The sequence below is a fragment of the Manduca sexta genome, chromosome 23, assembly GCF_014839805.1.
Source record: "Manduca sexta isolate Smith_Timp_Sample1 chromosome 23, JHU_Msex_v1.0, whole genome shotgun sequence".
In the NCBI taxonomy this organism is placed as follows: Eukaryota; Metazoa; Arthropoda; class Insecta; order Lepidoptera; family Sphingidae; genus Manduca; species Manduca sexta.
The window spans coordinates 11,065,545-11,092,024 of record NC_051137.1 but is presented as its reverse complement, the minus strand read 5'-3'; the positions used below and the strand labels follow the sequence as shown (position 1 = coordinate 11,092,024).

At 33.5% G+C, this 26,480-nt stretch overlaps 3 protein-coding genes across 3 annotated transcripts; 1 reads left to right on the top strand and 2 right to left on the bottom strand.

Moving 5' to 3' along the window:
- Positions 1-11,487: 11,487 nt before the first annotated feature.
- On the bottom strand, positions 11,488-16,913 carry LOC115449404. The gene is made up of 4 exons (XM_030177213.2): positions 16,509-16,913; positions 14,570-14,761; positions 13,975-14,186; positions 11,488-12,809 (listed from the first exon to the last, which is right to left on the bottom strand). Exons 1-4 carry the CDS (start codon positions 16,688-16,690, stop codon positions 11,650-11,652), a joined length of 1,746 nt encoding a protein of 581 aa, XP_030033073.1. The 5' UTR covers positions 16,691-16,913; the 3' UTR covers positions 11,488-11,649.
- A 2,481-nt stretch (positions 16,914-19,394) lies between these two features.
- On the top strand, positions 19,395-21,724 carry LOC115449406. The gene is made up of 3 exons (XM_030177216.2): positions 19,395-19,792; positions 20,401-20,661; positions 21,476-21,724. The coding sequence occupies exons 1-3, from the start codon at positions 19,507-19,509 to the stop codon at positions 21,643-21,645; spliced, it is 717 nt and encodes a 238-aa protein (XP_030033076.1). The 5' UTR covers positions 19,395-19,506; the 3' UTR covers positions 21,646-21,724.
- On the bottom strand, positions 21,704-24,608 carry LOC115449405 (cyclin-Y-like protein 1). Its single transcript, XM_030177215.2, has 2 exons — positions 24,404-24,608; positions 21,704-24,303 (listed from the first exon to the last, which is right to left on the bottom strand). The coding sequence occupies exon 2, from the start codon at positions 24,179-24,181 to the stop codon at positions 23,171-23,173; it is 1,011 nt and encodes a 336-aa protein (XP_030033075.1). The 5' UTR covers positions 24,182-24,303; positions 24,404-24,608; the 3' UTR covers positions 21,704-23,170.
- Between the last annotated feature and the right edge of the window lie 1,872 nt (positions 24,609-26,480).

Sequence of the window (26,480 nt, the reverse complement as noted above, 5' to 3'; positions counted from 1 at the left end):
ATTTCTTTATAGTGGAGACAAGACGCAAATGTATACGTGAAATGAAAGAAAAATTTCAATAATCCTAATTCTCAACTATGATCGACATGAGCAGTTTAAAAAGTTCAATATTACTATATACTTTAATATAATATCCAGTGGCTGCATGTAATTATCCATCCGTAAAACCGAAATATACCAAAAAACCAACAACGCAAATAAGTGGAATCATGGAGAATCTCTAGTAGACTAAATAAAAATTGAATGAAACAAAATTCGTTGTTGAGTATAAGAATCGGCCTACATTTTTGCAAAAATAAATAGTTATCCGTACACAAACACACCGCTCATTGGAATCACCCACTTATTGTATCCGTTTAATTTATATCAGATATAAATTACGCACACATAAAAATTATAAATTCCCTAGGCGTTCGGCCCTTGACGTTTTCTTTGATAGTTAATGAATACTGCAAATCACATAGAAGAATCATTAATTATTATAGCATGAGCATAACACACACTAACATATATGCGATGTTTTTTAAACAGTGTATTAAATTAAGAATGTTAAATAGCCCTTCAAGTAAATCTGACAGGTTTGGCACTATGACGCAAATGATGATTTAACTTACCACGTATGGTCACGACACAATTTCATGTCGAAGGATATCGGTCTGTTTAGACCACACACGAAGTCCCTGACGTGGGCACTATTAAGTGTGTACGTTAACAACAATTAAACTACTATCTATAAAGAGTAAGAACTATTTACTTATTATCATAATTATTTTGTTTGTCACTAATGATCGAATAAACTGCAAAAACAATTCCTTGATCCTCGTGTTTAGCATATTTTGTCTCTATTTTGTCTGGGACTCCTTATCATTGAATTAATCAATGATTGGGTTTTCTGTTATAACATCTTTGCATATGAAAATTACGCTGGCTTTCAAAAAAATTACTATTATAATATTTTTTTGTTTTTCGTGAATAATTTTATTCTCATCATCATGAACTATTATATATTTATTGCGAACGCCATTTCGATTCCTGGTGTTACGTCCCGAAATATTTAGGAACCAATTGTTAACATAATAGAACACAGGGGTGTTACTAATTTTAGTGTGAAGTATTTTTTAAAAATCTAATACAATTTAAACTTGAAATATTATTTGTATCATGTTTTGAGTCAGTATTCCAATCATATTTTTGATAACGTTCTAATTGCTCAAGGCCTAAGTAAATTAATTAAGTATTAAGTTTAAAAATGAGAGCAGCATTTGATATCAGATTTTATTTAAATACCTTAATAGAATACCACCCGTGTAATATCAAAATAATATTTTAGTTGTAGACATTATAATATTAAGTAAAATATCTGACGAAATTACGATTGCCTATAGGTATTATGTTATTAATATTACGACTTCATGTAGACCATATCGTAGGCATTCCTGTCAATACGTTACCTATGTTATTATACCAATACAGAGGCAGATAACTGAATCAGTACCACTTTAAGTAACCAGCAATGTTATCTTATACAGTAAACAGTTAATAATGTTTTAATTTACTAGAAATAAACTATGAAATTTAAATTATATTGAGTGTCCACGGACACATAACTATGCGAACAAACAAAATGTATTAAATGAATTTTGCAATTACATATAGATTGTTTATTTATTGCATAAGGGCTAGTAGTCGCTTTCACGAATATACTTAAGTGAAGCCAAACCCTGACATATATTTTCACCGAAGCAGTTCTTTTAAATTACCAATCTAAGGAGCAAATAAATTTACCGAGGCGTTGCATCGCGCCGTCGTTGTTAACTTGTTGAAAGTAAAAAAATTAAAGAAAGATATATTGTTGGAACAACAAAATATAAATATTTTAAAATAAACTTATATTGTATTTTAAAATATTGTTGGAACGATGGGAACTCTCATTCAGCTTTTTGCTGCAATAGGTAATCTATCAATTCTGCTGCACTGATTTCAATGACGCACCGAGGCAACATACGTTGCATCAGGTAAACAACACAAAATTGCAGCAACGAGCTCTCAATATACCATTTTATAGAATATGTTTCTGTCTTTAAAATCCAATCATAAAAGAGTTTTATGATAATTCCATAAGGTGAGGTGGGTCTATTAAGCCTATAGCGTATTCGTTTTTTTGCAATTACGATTGCAGCTTCGATAGCAGTATATGTAGATAAAAGAGTCAAAAATGCCTTACATCAAAACAAAGACCTCCTTCGATTAGAACGCCCATAATTGCAAAAAGAAAGATTCGGCTCCGTATACTGAATGCGACCGCCTAATCTTACTAAAAGTTACAGACAAAGTTACTCTAATATTACCTAAGTACTTATTAATTTCAAACTCGTGTAGGGAACTGTTGGGCTCAAATACAAATATGATGACCATTATAGGTATTTACGTACTTTTGTAGTAAAGGTAGGTTTGTTTTACAAATGAATATTATAAATGCTTTACGACGCTAGAACAGAAAACATTCTTTTCGCGATCAATCAGCGGTGATTATCGAAGAACCTTTTTTATTTTGTTTTAATAATGACTTTTATCATACATTTCTTATACAAGATACATTTTTTATTTAAACAAACTTCATTACTATTTTTTACCCTTTCGATAGGCAGCTGAATATTTTTTAACTGACGTATAAGTATCCATGAAAAGATATAGCGTAGATTTTGGTATACCGTTTCTTTTTAATCACGAAAATATGGCATCATGAAGATACGTAATTTATAATTAGCAGAGTACCGTATCTTACGTGTACTGTTCTTTTTAAATCAAATTTGAAAGTAGGTAATATTTGCGACTTTTTATGTGATTAACGTTTACCATCAAATGAGTAGTAATATTGAATATGGTTTTCGTTACCTAATTGATGAAAATAAATACTCTTTATCTAATTATTAATAAATAAATGGACTAATAAAATATAGCTGCACTCATTTACGTACTCAGCTTTACTTCATAACATTACACGCGTAACAAAAAATCTTGTAGCGATCCATAGCTCCATTAGCCCAACGTTTCGGTTATCTATTTTAAAAATCAGATAGATCAATCAAATATTTCCCACGGGCGAATATTATCGAAATTACTATTCTTTTCAAGACGGGTATTGATTAATTATAATATTCTGGAACGCCGAATATAAACCGACTATGACAAAATCAATAATTAGATTTATTTAAAAAAAACATTATAGGCTTTTAGAATATCATTTATAGGTGCAAAAAAATTAAAATAATTTGAATATGGCTCAAAGGAAGAACTAAAAACGTAGTCTGAATTTTAAAATATCTATGTATTGAAAAGTTTTATGCGAGTGAGTTGAATATGAAGCCATCTTCATCACATGATGAAGGGAGTGTCGGCTTGATATTCCACTTGTGTGTCCAATAATACTATTGGACACACAAATTAAACATCGAATCCGATCCTATATATACAAAAATATCGTGAAAACTAATTGAATATTTGTTTTTAAATCAAGCCTTATTAAAAAAAATTGTGATAAAGTAACCAGTGGTATAATGTATACTATCAAGTACCTATTAAAAGTTGACCAGTACTTATAGAGTATAAACATTATTTTCCAATTAGCATTTAATACTGCTTTCTCATGCCTGCAAACTATAGAAAGTAATATTAAGAAAATAACTGCGCAGTACAAGTCGCGAAGCTCCGGAAAGCGCGTGCCATTACAAAATTCATTCCTTTTGATAACACGTGACATAAATTTAGTATCAGCCGCTCACAGTTCATAGAACTTAATTTACTCCCGTATTTGTTTGTGTATATGTGTTTACATGCATAACACTAGCTCGAGACGAGAGTGAGTCAATCTGGAAAGTCATTACATTATCACATTAGTGGATGCGCGTTGTAGAGAAATGGATGGACTCGGAACACGTCGTTGACACGCTTGCCCTTATCGCAAGTGCTATGCATTGTCCCTGTGAGTCCGTAATCAATAACATTCTTGAACTTAGATACGTAAACATTGGCTAATAGTCATAGCCATCAAAAAGTTTCCTTAAACGAGTCGACACAGATTTCCAATGTAACACAAATAGATATTTTAAAGAGCAGCCATTAGTGAAGGTAAGTGTTAAGAGTTGTTTAATTATAAACAAAAGCACACATGTTTAAACTATGTGGACGATCTATTGGAAAAGACTTCAAGGTAATTAAGAGAAAATAAAAACAAATCAGGCTCTACTTTAACACATAAAATGTCTATAGACATTTTTTTTCCTACATTTTGCCTACACAAATTTATTAAAAACTCACTGCTTCTGTTTGCAAAACGTATTAAAGTGTTATGAACTAACATTTTGTAGGCATTCTATTGTGCGTCATCTAATCATTCTGTCGTGTTTCTAATAAGACCGGTTTAAGGTATAATATTCAGTCACACTATCTTGGTCATAAGCGCATATAAAGTTAACTAATAGGAATTGTCACGGGGGCCCTGCGCCTCACAGGGTACGGTAACCCGTCACTCCTGGTTGTAGTCAACGGGCAAAAACGTCTTGTTACATTTAAATCATTGTATGGGTGGTCTAGAGGTTCGCAACAGAGAATAGCTTCTAGTCATGCAGAGAAATTGCGTGGTAACAATAAAGTCAATAACGTCCAAAGTATAAAGCACGAATAAAAACATTCGGTTAGCTGATTGTGGACTTCAGCTTAGCAAACCTATATTTAACACTGGGAGACAGAAACATAAATATATGTAGACAAGCCCTTTGTTATTGTTTTACAAAAAAAATAAATTTAAAAACACCCTTCAGCTTTCTGTATCGATTATTGACGGTTTTATTTTAACTAGTGGTCATCTATTGGCTTAAATTCGACCATCGAATTTAATGTATTTTATATATAATATAATTTTTGTTACTACATAAATTCTCTATATGAACTTTAATTATGCCAAATCTCACGCCTCCGTGCGCTACATTTGCTTAAAAAGAGGTACAACTTTTACTCTTCACTTATTAATACAAAGATTAAAACCTTTATTATGAAACGATGTTAAAAGCTTTATAATCTTAATTAAATTTACCAGAATAAGTTTGTAAATTCACATTAACGTTTTTAAAAGTAACGATTTTATATTCAGCATTACTCTTAAATCTTGCAGAAGTTGCAAAATCAGCAGAACGTATCAACAGCCAATTTACGTACCGACACGCATTGTAGGCTATCAGGTTTAATATTGTTAAGGGCTTACAGATTGTTAACAGAGTGTAATCGTAAGTTCAGTAATCGTGAGCGTTGATCTCCGCGGACAGCGGCGGTGTCGTCGCGGAATTCGATTTATCGCTGGGCCGGCACAACGCGGCCCGTTGTGTGGTTCCGCCTCTTTACTCGCAGCCCAAGACTTGCAGGGCTATCTTGCAGGGCTATCTCTCGATACTGAGGACCGACGTCAACGTTAACGAACTTGTCGAATAAAATCGAATTGACACTTCGATGTATCGATTGTGTATTTACAAGCAATCAATGCAGTTAATCTAAGTACACGCGCTATTACCATGTTTGTAAAAGGAACTCTCTTGAATTATGTATTGACTTAATAAATGTACAGACATTTAAATAAGAAATAACATTCCATGTTGTTGATAGAGTTTTTATAGTAAGACATTTCAATTTGCCTACGTAGAGATTTCTTCGTCCGCTATTTGTTCGGAACTGACTGCTAATAACATTAAGCATTTCAATGAAATTATCGAATGCAGATTATAATTTATTGTCGCGGTAAGTGAAGTGCGTGCATGGTAGCTCTCTCCTAGCACTTTCTTTGTAACTGTAATGCCATTTTACACTAATAACTAGAAATAACAAGGACGCATGTTAAGTGTGAAACAGCAATTACCCAAGCAGGCCAGGCTAATTATGACAATCTAGTAGATATGGCGTTTACAACTTTGCCAGATAAGTTCTATCTGGAACGCATTCTACTTAATAAATATTTGTTAGCTAATTTATAGGTTGCAAAAAGATTTTTCTACGTAATAAGTACCAGGGAAAATTAATCATGGATATTTGCGACACTCAAACGGCAATAGATAGTATTGTATCCGTCCCAAAAGTATATAGACATTTTTTTTACTGCGCGGGATAATGTTGACAATTCCCTTAATATGATGGATGTACATAACGGTGATGGTGTCTTGTATAAAAATCATAATTAATAATTATATTTTACGAAAAGACAACCCTGCCGTATCGTGCTCGCAAATTAGTAGAGAAGATTGAATACAAGAGGTGTCGGGTTACAAGCGACCGCTGCGAGGGCCTTGGCCGAGCCTCAGACCGCTATACCAAATGGCTCACAATAAAATATTGATGATTGCTATAACTTATGAACCAACGTAACGTGTTTTACATGACACGATAATTAAAATGTCTTACGTATTTAATAAAGTTTTACTGGTCGTCATTTAAGTTTATTCTTACTTTTAATTTCTCGTTTTGTATCAAAAAAAGTTGTTATTTAACGTGGAATTAAATATTTAACATGGAATTAAATAACAATGGATATCGGCGTAGTTGCAAAAAACAATATAGGTCATAAAAATGCCTTAAATCTAAAAGACGAGAAGAATGTATGTAATAATAAAGGTTTAAATTCGTCTCTACTATCCATTCGTTATATCGTAAAAGGAAAAATAAACGAAAAACAATTAATCAAACTCTTTAAAGTTAACTATTGTTGGTGTTAACGTCTATAGTAAAAAAACATATCAACTGCGTCAATTATCTACAATTATCATACAAAAGGAACAAAATTTAATCCAGAAATCTTTTTGAGAAGATATTAGTTTTAATTTACACGTATCTTTTATATTTTCATTTCCCATTACGTTTCTTTTTATGTCATTAATTAATAAGTGTTTCTATTTCTATTACCATATTAATGCAACTATTTGATACAAGTACTAATTATTGGAATTCATTATAGAGATGCGTAAGTAATCTATAAAGCACACGTCTCTCCTAATATAATGAAATCTTTTTCTTGCCGGTAATGTTGATCGCAATTACGACTCCCCTGCACTTGCTTGTATTTATCTCCGGCCTCCCATCGGCACACGAGCACGGTGAATTAGCGAAAAATAATAACAGCGCATTATACATGCACCCGCAGACTCTTTCTGACGTCGCCTTGCCTTCTCCGGATGCATCTGAGTAACCTCTTAAGAATATTATATGAAGTGTATGCTCAGAACATACATATGCATATAGCGCACACTTCAATAAATTAGCAGCGATTTCATTGAAATGAATTAAGTTCTCGTGAGGATGTTCCGTTTACTGATTTAATGACTGCGAGTAGGTAACAAAGGTTTGATTTCCGCGTAAGAAGTACAGATAATATTATAAAAAGGGAATGTGGCTGTTATACATTGTAATTATTATTAATCATTTTCATAATATTAAGTGATAAAATAGTACTAAATATTTGAATAAAACTTTAATATTTGAATTACATTCAAAATTAAAATGACATAATTTCAACAGGACTTGTGCTTATTTTGGATCATTGGTAAAATGATATGGCTACCTCGGTGGCATACTTGTAATTGTACAAGGTACAAGTACAACTACCGCGCTGAGGGTTCGAATCCCGGGTCAGGCCAAAATAATTGTGACTGGGTTTTTCCATCTTAAAAATTATTCAGTCGCGGCTCGGAGTCAGGAAATTGGCGGTGTGGATAACCCCTGTGCCTTGGAAAGCACCTAAAGCCGTTGGTACTGCGCCTGATCTCTCTCCGGTCATGTCGGATTGCCGTCTCACCGTACTACGAGAGTGAAGGAACAGAGAGTGCACCTGTGTATTGCGCACACATTTGGGCACTATAATATATCCTGCGTACCTGGCTAGGAGGGATTCATTCAAAATGATATAAAAAAATAACTGCATATACAAAACTACAAAGCCCTTATCGTACACATAGGTTTTTAAACAAAATAGTGTGATATATTCTTTTAAAAAAAAAATCGTCTTAATTTTATTTTAAATATATTAATAAATTTTAATGCAAACATTATACCGTTGTCCTCAAAATTACTAGACTTTATAAGTACGTGTTTAATATTCTTTTATTTTTATCCACTCATTACAATCTATTCATATATTAAATACAACTTTCACGAAGTTACGCGACTTCAACCTAACCTTTATTTTTCTTTTCTTTCCTATGAATGTACCAGCTTCAGTAATACATTATCAAACATCTCTAAAATACAATATTATATTGCAATAAATATTTTTTGGATTGCAGTTAATTCAATTTCTCTTCAAGCATTTGGGATGAAAAAGTCTTAGTGCATTTTATAAAATAGAAGAACAAAGTATAATTTACAAAAACTATTAAATTCAAGATTTATAGCGCTAAGACAATTTATAAAATCAAGGTAAGTGAAACATCTTTATTATAAAAATTGTTAATTGGTCAATAGATTCTTTAGGTGAATTCTTCTTCTTATAAGTTACATTTATCGACTGCTATTCCGTGAAGCCCTAATTTAAATTTTCTATATCAATTTATTGCACTCCACAACTGTTAAAATATAGGTTTTACAAATTAAGAAAAGTACATAATCGTGGACCTTGCAGGGTATGGCAACATAGAAAAGAGGGGAAAACTTTTCCTTAAATAAAACAAAAAATTTAAAGAAGTTATTGATTTGTTTCTTTTTAAACTGCTAAACTTAACTAAATATCACAAACTATACAGAAATACACTGAAGATTCTGTCAGAATAGAATATATCATGTTTAAATAAACAATCATATATTCTTTTAAGACCTATCATCGAAAACTAATTAATAATGCGCCAGTAATAAATATAATAACGTTCGTGTCAATATCAATGCCGTCTCTCACAGTACTCTTATCCGTTTGGCCACAGCGAGCATCATGTAGCAAGGCTACTGACCTTATATAACCGCATCAAATATGTCTTTTGTAATGAAAAAAGAAAAATATTTCGAATAAATATTATATTCTTATATCGACGATAAAATATTAGGTTCATTAAAAATAAAATTTATATAAATTATTAGTAAACCAGTTCATTAATAATTATCGGTTGTGTCAGTGTTTATTACCAAAATGTTGATATTTATTTTTATTATGTGTTTTAAAACAATTTGGGTATGGAATTAGCTTTGGCTATGATAATTTATAAACTCTCAGAATAATATATTTATCAAGGTACATCCAATGTCACTGTTTCTTTCTAGTATCAAAGTTATCCCAGATAGAAATATAGACACAATAAATTATATTCGTGTTTAGTATTGAAACGCAACAAAGGTGAAGTATTCAAAAATTATTATAATCGGTTATTAGAATAAATGATACATAGCTATTTATACGAGTGCTATCTTGGGTAAAAGTTTATTCTCAGACATTAGAAAACTAAACGAGAAGATATAATTTCAATATTCGGAAAAAAATATTTTGGTTATAAATAAATATACAATCGAAAACTTCGCTTCGTTTCATAAGAAATTCTAAGTACCTGCACTGCAGTCATTTATTGCGAAACCTCCAAAAATAGGTACGAAAAACTTAGCAATTTACGTATCACCTACGTCCTACCATAAGGTGCTTTTCAATCACACGAACTGAGCATTCTCTTTGAACGAGCTCACCGGTGTTTATTGACACTGCATTACGCCACAGCCCGCATACGGATATCAGCTTAGCCTAAAAGAATGGGTTAAATACATCGTATGGTTTAGTTAGAACCCCAGCCGCGCGTTTGTTTTGAAACAAAACAGTCTATTTCAAATGTCGGCGACCACACTTTCTTTTCCAATATTTGTTTTAAAATATGAAATGCTGCTGATTGATTTTGATTGAATTAAGCCTAGATGTTTCGTGTCATGTATTTATAACTGTAAGGAAAATATTTAAGGGATTTTACTTAAATCATCTACCATCTCTTTCTATTCGTGTAATACAATGCTTATGTCTGATTTATTCTTGTACAGCACGTTCGTTCGATGTTAAAGATTGGGTTTAAGTGTTTTACTAATTTATATTTATTTTAAATTTTTAACCCGTTACTTATAGGTGTCCGTTATCGGTTCGAAATATCGTCGACTGCAAACCCGATAACAAAGACAGTAGGCAGGCGCAGCATCTATTGTTCCTTTTCATTTATTGTCGAGAAATTATTTCCATCAAAAGCCAGCTTCAACGTATTTATATTTAATAAATGATCTTTACCAATGCATACAGAAACCGGACGTAACATCAGCTCAGATCAGCGGCTCTGAAACTACGCTACCGAGGCAGTAAAACATCACACGTCCATTTACTAAAGCAGTTATATACAATATCAGCTATATCTTAATCTATTACTTCAAGCCCAGGTCAATATTTTATAGTTTTGCTGTTTCTAGGATATATTTTATATCCGCCCGGATGGCGACAACCGTACACAAGGTGGTAGAAACCCGTCATAGTGTCACGTTCCGGGATCAGCCTGTGTGTATCCGGTTCCAACAGGCCGGCATAATTGTGGCGATTGCCGAGGAGTCATCATTTCTCGTCAGTCGACATTCTATTCGACCCAACTACACTTACTATCACGTGTCGTAGGGTCACTTTACCATGCACGAATAAAAAAAAATGAGTTACTAGTTCTCCTAACCTACGTCGAGCTGATTTCGATCCATACATAAACTGATATTCGTTTACAGAAGGACATAGGCTTAATGTTGCTTTTTGGCTTTATAAAATAAATGCTAAATCGAAGTTAGCCTAGTAGGAGTGGAAGGGACTGTTGTGATGAATGTTTCAGGTTCAAAACCCAAAGGCTCGCACCTCTGATTTCCAAAGTTATGTGAGTATTCTTTATGAATTATCTCTTGCTTTAACGTTGAAGGAGAAAATCGCGAAGAAACCCACATACCTGATTAGTTCTTTATAAGAATTTTGAGAGTATGTAAAGTAGACTTTATAGTAGTTAGTACTTTATAGTAGAATAATTCGCACTAGGCCAGTGAGGTGGACTCAGGCCTAATCCCAGACAGTAGTAGAGGAGGCCCCTGCCAAACTATATAATACAGGTCTGATATTATTACATATCATCATTAAATCTACGAGTATTTATACCGTCTGTTCGAGTGTCTGTATTTATATTATAATCAATGCGGCGTTTAATTCAATCACATTCCATGGTGACCGTATCTCCGAAGTCGTATGGCAATGATTGCATACACCATCAACGGTTTTTCCCTCCCAAGCCTTAATAAAGGGCGACGCTTTCGCCATAATGGAGACATGTATAATTCCGGACGAAGTATGTAGGTAGGTATTTAAAAAGTGGTCGAACAGTCCATAGCCGAAATATTATTATAATATGTTCTATCATGTTCAAAACGGGTAAGACTTTTTTAACTCATAGATTGTAATTTCTAATAAAAGATCTGATGTTAAGATAGATTTTCAACTGTGTTTATTATATATTTAGTATCAAAGTATTAATAGGGATGTTTTTTGTTTTCCTCTTCATGGAAAGTGATGATTGAATTATAGGTAAACTTCATTTTTGGTAGGTAAACTTTGTTTATAATCATTATAAGCAAAATTACAGTCTACGAACCAGTATTTTTATTTTTTATATTAACAATAGTTTCTCTTGGTTGTAAAAGTACAAAATATACCAAAAAACATAAGTAGCTTAATACAGTACTCCCAAATATGACTTTTACTATGAAGTATCTCCACCAAACTTCTATATTATTGTCTATGGTTGCCCAGAGAGCTGTGAATATAATAGTCTCTATCGTACAAAGTATAATCCAAAACATGTGCCACACGCGCACATGACGAAACCGTATCTTGAATTCCATCAAACAAAATATATATATAAACGCAAGGAAAATATAGAAACTTCTTTTAACTGTACTAGCTTGTGGTACTATCAATAATAATAACATTACTTGGTAATGACAGAAGAGGACAATAATAGCAGCAACCGGAAAGAAGTTTATAAAACAGGCTATAGAAATTAATCGCCCTACAAAAAATGAGTACCATCCCAAATAATGTACTAAAGCAGCTGTAGCATCTGGAGGCTCGAGACCTCTCATGTATGACCTTGGCACGCGACGTGGAATGTCTGGTTCGCTTTGAATTACTTCGTCGCAGTATTTTCTCCTTGGTGGAGCTGACAGCCATGTTGGAATAGCTTCGGCATTTTCTACAAGTTTCTCAGCCCATACAGCTATAGAACCTGGTCTTGGAGCTGGCATTGCAGGAGGAGGAGTAATACTAACTCTTTCGATTGTGTACCCAGTATCTCGCCTCCGCGGCGCCACTCTATCTATAATTGAGACAGGTTGAATATACTCGTCGTCGCTGTCCAGCGCCGAAGTCTGTCCGTATTTACCAGGAGATAAGGGCATGTAATCTGAACTATTGTCCGAATCTGAATGAATATCATCGTAAAATGCTGACTGTAATGTAGTTCTAGGCGAAAATTGTATCAGGTCACTGTCGCTCTTAATTCCACTATCTCTTGCGTCTGAAAAAGGCGAGTCTCTTTTCTTTATTGTTTCGTATATATTTTCGTCTTTTTTTGTATTGTCTTGGGTTTCCTTTTTCATATTTTCATTTTCGGTATCGTTATCGGGAACCTTACTCCATGGGTAACGGCGGCCGCTTAATTTCTCTCTAGAAAATCTTCTATAAACAGTCGCTGTGCTAGCCATTCGAAGAGCTGAAGCGATGATACTTATTGCCTGAAGTGAAACTGTGTAGAAATATTATAAAATTTAATTATTTATAAGATAAATTTGTTCATAACGAGTAAATTAATCGTTTATATAATCATACAAATAGGTGGTGCTCGTGGCTCCGCCCACATAAACTATCTTTCCCGGGTCATATCAGTTACTTTAATGGAAGTTAGTTTTATTCCACTACAATAAACTTTATCAATTTATTTAACCTTTATTTGAAATTTGACCCATTTATAGAGCCTCACGTGAGGATACAGAATATTCATACATAATGAAAGTCTCAGTTACTTAGTACGATGTTAAATTAAACTTAACATATTATCGTCATACACTACTGAAAACCAACTTCATGAAAGGGCTATAACATTACCCACCTTCGGCAGAACGCATGTCGAATCGCTCCACAATCGTGTAATCTATATATATAAAAATGAATTGCTGTTCGTTAGTCTCGCTAAAACTCGAGAACGGCTGAACGGATTTATCTTATCTTGGTCTTGAATTATTCGTGGAGGTCTAGGGAAGATTTAAAAGTTGAGAAAAATTCGAATAATTGCCGGGAAAATCCTCAAAACAGCATTTTTCTATTTCCCATACAAACGTTTTCTAAATAAAATGGAGAGTCAATTTGTAATTTATTACCGCTGCATAAAGTTCAAATTCGCGTGCGCGTTGGAGGATCTAATATCGCGTTCTGAAACTCAACAAAAGTGAAAGTGAATCGCGAACGCGACAAAATTGCATAGTCTCAAAATACATAGTACATAAATAGTGGTCGGCTTCGAGAAACTCAATTTTAGCTAACTTCAGTTGTTAATATAATATATAACTCAAAGGTGACTGACAGTGATATATCAAGGAACAGCCCAAACCATTGGACGGATCGGGCTAAGACTTTACATGCATAAAGCTACTATGACGTAGGCATCCCCTAAGAAAGGATTTTGATAAATTCTACCCTTAAGGGGATGAAATAGGGGATGAAAGTTTGTATAAATGTTCTTAGATTTTCGACTGATTGAACTGAAATTATAGATTGGGGATAAAATTAGTTTGAACCTATAAGTACCGGGAAAATATGTAGCAAGACTTTTATCAAACAGTGGAATTTTATCCTGGAAAACACCTTCACGCGGGCGAAGCCGCGAGCAAAAGCTAGTACAAATATAAAATTACCTTTATCGAACGTGGCGCCTGAATATCTCATCATTAGATCCAATATATTGACAATAGCGTGCGGCGCGGAATGTAGAAAAGCCTGCAGAAACAAATACAACTCCATGGGTGACGGAGACTTTGCTTCCAATAACGCTTCCTTGGTTCGATCCTCATCAAAATCACGTGACGCACACACCGCTTCAACCCACCAGAATATTTGAGAGCAGTATCTGCAACAGAGGACACTAAGACGATTAATATATTGTCGATATATAAATATCAGCAGGGAAAGTTTGAAGATTTGCAAGTCGATAATGTATATTCATCATCATCATGATATATATTATGGCAGGCTAATTAGAAACAACTTACGGTATCTGGAATTATAAGTAGATGTCGAGATACACTTTAATTACTTATCTAGATAAATGGGCTGGCCTAATGTGGTTTGTGCCTACCACTATTTCATCATAAAACGACTTAGAATGATAGCCTAAACTGAGGTCTTTTTTTACTTATTGGTCAAATGAGTGTTCAAGTCAGCGGGATTCGGGGTTAATTCACTAAGATTACCTACATTAATAAATAATGAATTACTCAAATTCTAACAAACCTGCCTATAGCAGCTATAGGGAAGAAAACAGCATTAACAAACTGCATCACTATCCAGCGCACATCATTCTTCTCTACGCTAATATTAAATGCAGATAGATCAGTTTGAAATCCTGGAGGTGGTGATGCGAGAGTAAATACCAACGATATTATCGAAGGCAGCGTCATAAGAATCATGCAAAAAGATCCCAACCTGAAAAAAAAATATTAAGGCGTTTGTAATCGAATTGAATGGAACTATAAAGTATAAAATAAATGCTCTACACTTAGGACGGCGAATCCTAATTCACGAGCGTTTAGGACCCCAAAATGCAGAACCTCTTCACTATTCCAAGACCAATAATAACACATGACTGCCTCGGTGGCGTAGTTGTAAGTGTACACGGTACAAGCGCGACTACCGCGCTGAGGGTTCTCATCCCGGGTCAGGCCACAATAATTGTGACTGGGTTTTTCCACCCTAAAAATTACTCAGTCGAAGCTCGGAGTCAGGAAGTTCGCGGTGTGGATACCCCCATGCCTCGGAAAGCACGTAAAGCCGTTGGTCCTGCGCCTGATCCCTCTCCAATCATGTCGGATTGCCGTCTCACCGTATTATGAGAGTGAAGGAACAGAGAGTGCACCTGTGTATTGTGCACACACTTGGGCACTATAATATATCCTGCGTACCTGGCAGATCTCCATTGACATTGGTCGCCCTGGCCGAAACTCGGCTAGGAGGGATTCAAATATAACACATATTTAATACAATGCGTGGATTGTGTGCCTACCTACATAATATGTGGAGACAATCCCTCTTTCAAGTAATAAGAGAATTTGATCGCATTTTGGTGATTAGCGAACTAATTATAATTAAATATTTATTTAAATCAATGTTTGCGTAATAATAAAATAAAATATTTATTGAGCTTTATTGTGTGTAACTGCTATGTGGCTCCATGTGTCCACTTTGATGTGTCTACACATGTCCCCTAAAATTATTATTTAATGACTCATTATTGTGGACTGTTGTCCAATCCGAGCTCGTTAAGAGTCACGAATAAACAGAAGAGATTGGCTAAACTATTGGGAGATCATTGTCATGTAATAGGCTATTATTGACTTAAATTAATTGATTACCCACAAGGAACACTGGAATAAATAAAAATAGATGTTCGCGTATAACTAGATAAGTAGTCAATACGAAATAAAACATTACGGCCTAGGTGTCCCTGCGCAAGAGGAGGTGGGTCGATGATCATAAGTAGGGGAGTTATATAGGTGGGCTAGTCTAAAATGTAATCAAAATTTTCTTTGAATCGATAAAAAACCGTATTCAGGACCATAAATATCCCAACATATTGTGTTGGGTTTCAGGTTCAATTCCCAGGGACACCAAAATGCCTGTTTTTTAAGATTCAACAAATAAACACAGCTCTGTTACGATGGGACGCCATTGGAGTTTTTATCAGATATTGTTTTCGGCTTGCCCACTGTAGCAACACAAGGGTAGATTAGTCACATTTCTGTCTACTCCTTTCGGAAATAATAGGCACTGGTATGCTGAATTTATAGATTTTTGTATTTGCACTATATTCACATCAGTCCTCCCCTCCCTTGTGCACTTCCACTTCGGCGACGCCCATAAATACGAAGGAAAACGGTCCACTCATAGTGAAATAAACATAATAATAATTCATCATAACTTTAACTTGACTCATCGTTGACAACTGAAAATAGTACCCTGGTAATATTATTGGCAATTTGATAAAAACCGAGTAAATAGCACAATGATCAACCACGATTTCGCTAAAGTGTATGCACATAATATTAACCTCTTCGAGTCACGTCTGCTAATTTAGTAGCAGTATAAAAGTCACTATAAAATTACAATAAGTGTTAAGGGCGTTTTCTCTTTATTCCGTACAAGGGTCGTTTAATGCAAATTCCTGAGAACTTACCCATCTTCGCCATTTATGAAATGCTCTGCGACAAGGGCCAGATCAAAACACATTACTATCACGTACACAATAAGGCCACCGCAAGCAGGCAGTACTCGGTGCAGCAGTAACGCTTGCCATGGCGGTAGCTTCCAACCAAGTATTTCACCGGCTACCTCTTTATCCAATTCACAAGCGACCATATTTAATTTACATTAGACTTAATTGTAATCTACTGTATTATTCACTCCAGACATTGATCTACCATTTTTCTAACTGGCATTTCTTATTTACAATAATTAGGGATATTAAAATTGTCGTGAATCTAAAAACACTGAATGAAATGTTGTTTTCCTTCAAACAAATGAATAAAGAAATATGTTTCCGTCCCCACACATTGATAAACAATGATAAGATAGGAGTTAAACAGATATCGTGATGACACAATTCCGAACAGGTTGTAAGTATCTAAATATCTTGTGTATTTTTGAAGTAACTGTACCCTTAACCTATCATATAGCACAGAGGATAAAGCTTGCTCATATTGTGCCCATTTATTTTGCTGACCATTGGACCTATTATTCATGCATTGTTTTGTGCTAACAGCTGTATTAGTAGATTAGGATTCCAATGAATTAAGAAAAAACCTAACATGACGGTATATTAATCAATGCTAAATTACACCAGTAATACCAACAGCCAAAGGAATTGTCACGTTGGATATTTTTTATTTGCCCAACCGCCGATAATCTCACTGTCCACAATCTACAAAAGTGGATATTTTTATTTCCAACTCCTCTTTACCTTTCTATATTTTGATTAATTTTCGTTGTAGGTTTAGACTAATTAATGATTTTCCGAGTTTTACCGCTTGCTGGTATTAAATGCGTGCCATTGTAAACTGTGCACTGCGTGTGTGAATCTCACGATTCACACACGCAGTGCGTGCAGTGCTGTGCAGCGCATGCTGTCACCAGCATAAAAGGTAGGTAGACATGTTGGATTTCTGGAGGACCATCCTGATGTTGGTGTCTGAACGTGCAGATCCATTCATGCTATAAGTAGACCAAATAATACTTAACTACAGTGGCGGCCTTAGTGGACGCGAGGTCCCAGGCGAAATCAAAAATACAACGCGTTGCCCCGGACAGCGCAAGAAAATTCCCCCGTTTTAACAGTCTGCTTGGTAAGATCGTAAAAAAGTCCTCTAAAGCTCCGCGCGCGAGGCCCCCGTAGGCGCGAGGCCCTGGGCGGTTGCCCGGTTCGCCTCCCCCTAAAGCTGCCCCTGCTTAACTATGTTGTTGCAATATAATAGCAGACCAACCAAGACCAAGACCATACCCCCCAGAGATAAACACGGAAAAAAATCTACGAAAGTTCTGCCAATATTAATTACTTTGTGAAAACGCTGCTTCTGAGAGGAAATAGACAAAGAAAATGTTGTTCTCTTTAAAAAAATTAGGTAGGTACCTACCTACTTATTTAAAGGAATAAATAACTTATTTTTAGGCATTGCCTCTCTGGTTTTAAAAACCAATATGGGAACAATGGGCGAACTATGACTTTCGAGCACTGAACAACTTATAAATGCAAAAGGCGCTCATGCAAAAAAACTAAAACGATCACGCTGTTAGTAGAAGCTAGTCATTTTCTAATTGGTCCGTGATAAGTTCAAGGCGAAATAAGTGAGTTCCGTAATGATTCTTCTTACATGAATAAAATGCAACGTGATTGTGGCAACCTCTTATTGATTTAAACTAAGAGAGGGCCAATTTATAATTACTTAAATAAATTATGATACCAAAAATAATAAATGTTTCTATCACAATGAGTGGATTTTGCTTGATACGTGAGTGGATCAGTGGCGTAGATTGTAGGTATTATGTGCACGGAACAACACAGCCCTGAGATCTCGAGTTCGAATTCCGCGTTAAGCATAATGATATTGGGTTTTTAGCTCAGTATCAGCCCAATCTAGAATTTGTGCTCATGATAGGCTGGCCCACTTGGCAAAATGTCCATGGTCTGGTTGTATCTCTGCCTATCTTGTACCCTACCCCCTCTCAAAGAGAAAAAGCCAAATAGATGCTGTACGATTGTAATACTATTGTGTATGTGTATCTGTACTAGGTATTCACTCATGTAGGTAGATATGTATATGATATTTAACATAGATAAATAACTCGCCTTTATTATTTTATTGGATATTGAAGCTCCAATCGACTACGTTTTCACATCATTGCAACTTTTAGTACGTCACTAGTGTAATATTATAACTTCACTAAACCTCTGACAGAATTAGTTTGACATTGAAAAGTTTGGTTATATTCGGTAATTTTGATTAGAGATGGGCAAACATAAAATGTTAATTTGATCGAATAACTGTTTATGATGATCGATTATATAATTATTAATTTTATATTCCTATTCGATTAGCTCTAAGAACAATTTACATTACTAATTCCAAGTAACCTAATCGGCATACCTTGATATAAGTATATTGTAATTTTGTTTATTGAGAAAAATCACTATTGATTTTAAACAACACAGAATTAGTAATAATCTTATGATATAACGTTGGACATAGGCGGTATCTGTGTATTACTAAATCAATGTCATAATATGTGTATTTCGAAAGACAGAAGTAAAAGTATTATAATATATTGTAATATACATACGGTTTTTACCATTGTGGTCAAACGTACTGAGCTTGTCTTTATATCAGGTGTGATTAGATTTATATTAATTGAAATAAAAAAAAACTCACTAATGTCAGATCTTTGCACCTTTTAAGATTTATCTAAATATAATTATAATATGTAGTACATAATAATATTATTGTTAAAATCGAATGATTGTTCATCGTATTGACAGTTGGCTCGGTGCCAATCACTAATGTTTATATTTTATAAAAAAATCTGTTTTTGATGAACCAATACCAACTATAAATAAAGAAATACCTAGATTGTTTTTTAAATACAATATCGTAATAAAAAAAATACGACCCCAGTCCACAAAGATGTTCCGAAACATTTTACTAAGGACAGTAAATATTGTACAAAAGTGTCCACAAAACAGTTTTGGTCATAACATAAAGATTAGGAGGCAAATACAGTGCGGAATTTGCTTAAGTAATCCAAGGCACACATCAAAACCAAACAATACTACATCACCAGCTATAGCAAGCAAGTATCAGGTGATAACGGATGATAATTCGCAAGTAATAGAAAACACCGCAGAAGAAATTCACTCCGAGGACAAATATCCGATACTGAGCGATGAATTTGATGGTATAGAACTACAAAGTAAGTATGAGACCTAACCTCCGATGTTACTAAGAATGTGTACACTGTCCCTACAGTGATTGTGTACATAATAAACTAGGTTACAGTAGTTGTTTAACATTTCAGTATTTTTCCTTAGATTGGTTTTATTCCTAATATTTTAATGAAAGACTATGATGAGGTATAACCAGTAATTGGTAAATATTGTTTTGGTCATGTTTAAAGGGCATTGTATTCAGTACCTATAATTGTAAATATGGTATGAGGTAATATGAGGCAACATCAAATGTCTCAGGGTGACAAGAAGGCAGCGCAATGCCCCGCAGTACTTTGTAATTCAAAGTTCAGGCTGAGGTACAACTGATATTAAGTAGTTTTGTTGCTGACCATCTGTTGAGCGGCTTGTTTAGTTCACAATGCTTTTACACAAAAAATTTGGTCACCTCCATATTGTGATTATAGAGAACATTAGTGATATAATTATGGATGAAATGTAATATCATTGTGGGCCGATTAGTTATTTAAAATGAACTAAAAAAAACTTTTAAGCTTTATTTTAAAATATATTTATGTGTGATTTTTGAAGTCATTTCTTTTGTAAAAAAGAAATTATATATTTTATTTTTTAGGAGGCAAAACTGGTGTTTTTGATATTGAAGATTTAGTAGAACTATTACAGAGAGAAAATTCAAAAGATATTTTTGTAGCATCTGTTCCAAAAGAAATTCGATATGTTGACTATATATGTGTGGTTGGTGCTCGCAGCAAGAGACATATACAAGCATTGGGAGAGTTTGTGAAAAAGGTTTACAAAAAGAAATGTTACAAAAGTGACCCAATACCTAGGATAGAAGGCAAAGATTCTGATGAGTGGATTGCTCTTGACTTAGGTAATTTTTATAATGATAAATATTTCTTAATAATTTGAGGTGTAATTTTTTTTTTAAAATTAATTCAATGTTCTCTTTTTTAAAAATGCACATAGCAGATATTAATATTAAGAGTGTAAGATTGCGATGCTTCATACAAGTTCATTTCGACAAAGCGTATAAATTAAACTACATACTCGTCTTTACCTCTCTATTAACAATTAAAATTAAAATCATACACAAATACTTTTCTGAATTTTTTATAATTTTGTAGTTCAGTCTGAATATGGTGTGCATGAATGTTATTCTTACTGAAAGTGTGACAACATCGCTGCAACAAATTCTCTTAGAGTTGTACTAGTAGCATTAGGGCATTCAGTATTAAAATTAGATATTTTTAATTCATATTTATTTTGATTAAAACCCACACTCTTTTATGTAACATCTATGGTTTGAGTAACTTATTTAAAATGTTCATTTCAAAAAGAAAAGCATGTGGCTTTGTGGTCAAAATGACCCTATATATTGTAAAGCAATCTATTTTACCATATTTTCGAGGTGTTACCTCCAGAAGCTAATAATGTTAGAGGCAATATTCATTAAAACATTGTTATGTAATACATATTGTATGGAATGCAGTCAGTGATAAGATCATAATAACAAAAGACATAATTAAATATTTGATGATACGTTAATTCTATTTATGTATTTGCATAGATTTATGTTCCCCATTTATAGTATCTTTACAATATTGGGTTTAAAATATTTAAAACTCAAATATTCTGAGCATCATAATGATTTATATACTGAGAAAATAATGTGTCATTCTTTTCAGGTAATATTGCATTACACATATTTTCAGACAAAGCAAGAAAAATTTATGATTTAGAGACACTTTGGTCGGTTGGACCTGAATTTGATGAACAAATCAACAAGAAGAGTCAAGTTGTTGATGTGTTTGAAAACTATAGTAAATATATAAAAGACCTGAAGCCATTAGCATAAGTGAAATATGTTACATATAGTTATAGAAATTGTAAATGAAGTACCAAATTAAAAAATCTTTAAAAGTCTCATATAAAATGTTTATTTTCACTTAATTACATAAAAGATACATAGAATACGGATTGTATAATTGAATCACAATTCACAACAATATTGTTGTGAAATATTGAAATCAATTGCATAATAATATATGAATTAAAACAAATGAAACTGTCTTATAGTGATTCAAAGTGAGTTTGTCATAACTGTTAAATATTACATTCATCGGTAAATCATATTTAAATATAATTCAATATATAAATAACAATTTGGCATAATTTATAACTAGCTCAGAATTTTAAATGCAATATGACAATGTAAAAATTATAAAAAAAAAATCTTTGACTAATACATTCATACCACAATCACAAGATCATTATTATTTCAGTCAAAATGCATTTTCACATTCTAATTATTCTAATAACTACCAAATAGCATAGTTCTGGAAGCAACTTAATATTAGTGCTCTTATGAGTTAACTAAACATAAAATTGGAAGCCAATACAGTACAGAATACAGAAAGCAATGTGTATTATCAAATTAGTGAGTATATTACAAAAATGAATTATTGGACCACATAGAAGTCTTTCAGTGTCTACTAATTATAAAATAATAAAAATGTTTCAAAAGTAGCAAATTGCATATTGCTTCTGCTACCACACCATATACAAGTTTCTGTATCATAATGTGGTATTGTGTTTTCCAGTCGAACCCGAATGCTGAGACCAATTTGTGATAAATAACATTATATGATTATGTACATAACAATGAATATATGTTGACAAAGCTACATATTAGTCACAAGATATTAGAACTTAAACAATGATATCTAAATGTATATTGTATAAACCTGATGAAGTTATTGTATACACATTATCATAAAAGGATACTCATCAATGTTACATTTTAGTTAAAATTATCAGACTCATTATTTACTATTAGTAGGAAGAATTATAATTTTATTGTTTGTACAAAATGTGATTATTATAATGAGGGTATAAGTATATATGAAATTGACTTTTCTTCTTCTACTGCATGTAAATTATGTGAAATGCAAAACAATATAACATTATAATAAAGGCATTATGTTGGAACTGAAATGTAACATTAGTCTGAACATCCAAATGTCTTAATGAGATAATACTCAAATAAGCAAAATATTTTACTCAAATCATTGTTACCAAAAAAGCAATTATTGTGCATTTAAAAATAACAATAAGTTACTTATACAAGTTATGACTTGGTATAAATATACTATATTAGGTGTCTGCATGGTATCCACTGTGTACCATATCAGTTGCTGGATCCTTTCCAATTCTCAAGGCAACAGCTGGCAGTTGATGTTATCATTGTAAGATATTAAAGCAATAATGTCACAAATTATAAAATAAACATTCTTAATAGGGTGCAAGACTAAATACAATTACATTATTACAAAATACACAAATGGTGATCAGTTTGTGATTTCAATTTTGGTTCAGACATATTATGACAATATGGCTACGCTTCGTCTCACCCCAGCACCTGAATTGACATTGTCCAAACTAGACCACTTCTTAATACCATTTTTGACAATTTCTGCAGTTATTTTGTCCTCCATGACTCTTGACATTGCTTCTAGCTTTTGGGCTCTTTCTTTGCTTAGCGGCTCACTAGGGAATGCCAGGTCATTGGCCTCAGCCAATGTGCGCAGATCAAAATAATATTTAGCATACACACTTGACGGTACATTGATATTGAATTGTAACATTTCTAAGAACTGTCTCTCTAATTCATTCATGTCTTCAACAGTAATATCCTTTAATATTTGACAGTAATCAACATTCCAGACTGCCTGATCATCCCACACTTTGCTTGCTAGTAGTATGGCTCCTAACACTATTCTTTTCCAGTTTGAGGGAGCTATATCTAGTTCAGCATATATCAGCAGACGCTCTAAGTATACCAGAGTGATTATTGCACATTCTGCAGTCAACTGAGCTGCATTAAACAGGGTTCTAACAAACTTGTAGATTTGTTTATGCTCAGGATTATACTTGTCATAATCATCACTTACACCTTCCTTACTTAATGGATGTAGTTTCTCATCAAAAATATCTAATCTGCGTTCTGAAGTTCTATTCTTTATGTGATAATAGATGGCCAGAGCGACACACTTCACCGTATTCTTTAAGTTTGGCTGTGACACAGTACTATCATCTAAATAGATTGTTGAACAGGAACTGCTTTTCTTGAGCTTGTTTTCGGCAATTTGATGTTGACTCCGTTTTCTGGTCATGCCATTTTCTATTGATGCCTTAGATCGTTCCATGAAAATGGTGCCAGCCACAGGGTCCTGAGAAGGATCAATATCACCATCATCCGGCTCCCTCTCGCTAATGTGTTGGATGTTATTGGAGCTGACCTCTCCCTCGGGCAAGTAGTCCTCGAGCTTAACGATGTCCTTCCTGATCGGCGATGGGCTCCGGTAACAACAGCAACTATTTTGATTACCCATTGTTATAACACATGTAAGGATGTTAAAGGTTACTTGTTATCATTCTACAAGCACTGTCGCAGCACTAAGCGTACGTAAATAGTGCGCCGACACACAAGTGTGACATAAAAGGCCCATAATATCTGAAACAAAAGATAACATGAATATTCTAATACTGACTGTTCACATTAGCATTCAATGAAAATATGAAACCGCATCAAGAAACTTAAGAATCATACGTACCTCAACATTCTCGACCAACAGAAATATCACACATTTCAATAAAATGTAGAACAAACCCGAGTTTATTCATATCGCATTTTTGACAGCAATGGATCGCTACAGATGATATTAGGTACTTAACAATAATGACTGATGTTTTTTAACCATAGATTAAACTAATCTGAAATATGTATGAAATGAATGGTTGCTAAACTTTGTATGGCAGATATTTTCTGGTCATGCATGCCATAGCCCTGGGAACGCATGCGGAAGTCATTTTCAATAGTCAATGTGACCCGAATGCCGGGTACGGCAAATTTTGTTTTAGCATGCCATAGGAGCCGCATGTGTTTATGTTTTTCATTACTCGTTATCCCGGGCTCGAGAATACCATTCACGCAGTATAAACTATGAAGACTGAGCTAACGAGTAATGAAAATTAGCTAGATTAGTAGGAAGAGATCTGTGACAGTTGTTATTGAAATCATGCCTATAAAAATTTGTGTTACTATTCTGAAATACAGTGTACATAACAAAATAATATATTATATTGATGCAACTCAAAAAACTTGCAGCTGCAGTAATTGTAACGTTTTTACTATCTGTTACAAATTATCAATTTAGCCAACAAAATAAATCGTATGAAAACAAATAATTTAAATTAATTTATACATAAAGCTGAAGAATCTGTTGATTTGTTTGAACGCGCTAATCTCAGGAACTAATGCTTCTTATTAAATATATTAGTGTTGTATGGCCCAATTATTAAGGAAGGCTAGAGGCTATATAACATCAAGCTGTGGTCAATATGAGCATGCAAAAGCAAAAATGTTGCAGACGGAGAAAATTTATTTCTATTGAGAGCTTCCGTTACATGCGCTGCGTAAACGGTTAAAGTTACATAATAATTATGTATGACGGAATTATTCCTAAGTTCAAAAATATATTATGAAATAAAGTCCTCTGCCGCATCTGTCTGTTGGTCTGAATGAGATAGGCTTACAAACTACCAGATTTCGATGAAGTTGGGTATGGAGGTATTTGTAGACCCTGGGAAAGCCATAGGCTACTTTTTATCGTAGAAAAATATATAGTAAGACTATAATCTCACTATTTTACCTAGACGAAGTCGCATGCAAAATACTAATATATAAAGTTGAAGAGTTTGAATGTTTAAACGCGTTGAACTCAGGAACTACAAAATCGATTTTGATTTTATTTTCCCATTTTTCACGCATGCGGAGCCGCGAGAAAAGCTAGTAATTGATATGTAGATCTTTAAAACTCCTTTAATGAAATTATTTAATATAATTAGTCAAGTCTAAATTAAATAACCTAACTCAAAAGATTTTTTTAACCCTTTTTTGTACATTTTGTAGATGGTTTAGCTTCTGTACGAAAGACGATTTGACAAGACGTGATAAAACTGGTTACAATAAAATTTTACATTTTATGCGTTTATGATTAAATAAAAGTACAGATATACCCATACCCTAACAATTAAATAATCAAACAAAAAAGTAATCCATACGAATATAAATATTTATATACAAATTTTTGATAATAACATGTCATGTGAAAGAATTGATATATAACCATTGGCTAAAACTAAGAGCTAGCATCTGTATTCTGAATCTGAATTCAGAACTCTGTTCTTTACCCAGCCTTATACGAAAAAAATGTGTCAACAATCAGCTCCGACGCATGACTGGAGTTTACTTACGATTGTCTTTGAATATGCAATATACAAAAAGAATAAATAGCGCATCTCTTATGATATGGAAAGCGTGTATTTATTTTTATGCTATTCGCATTTTTCATATTGATGTAGTAAAATATTATACAGCATTCATGTAGCATAAAAAAAATACCCAAACTTTTTGAATATATTGTTTTCCAATGTTCTATGTGATACAAAACTCAAATTAGGGTCTGATTTAAAATAATGAAGTAGTTATATTCTAAAATACATTGTATTTTGAGAAGAATATTTATAAAAGAAATAAAAATATTTATAAAATTGAAAATCAGTTCATAATAGCGTTTGTGCATTTGTCAATTTAGCTGTAATATAAAATATAGTCGATTTTGTTTCAAC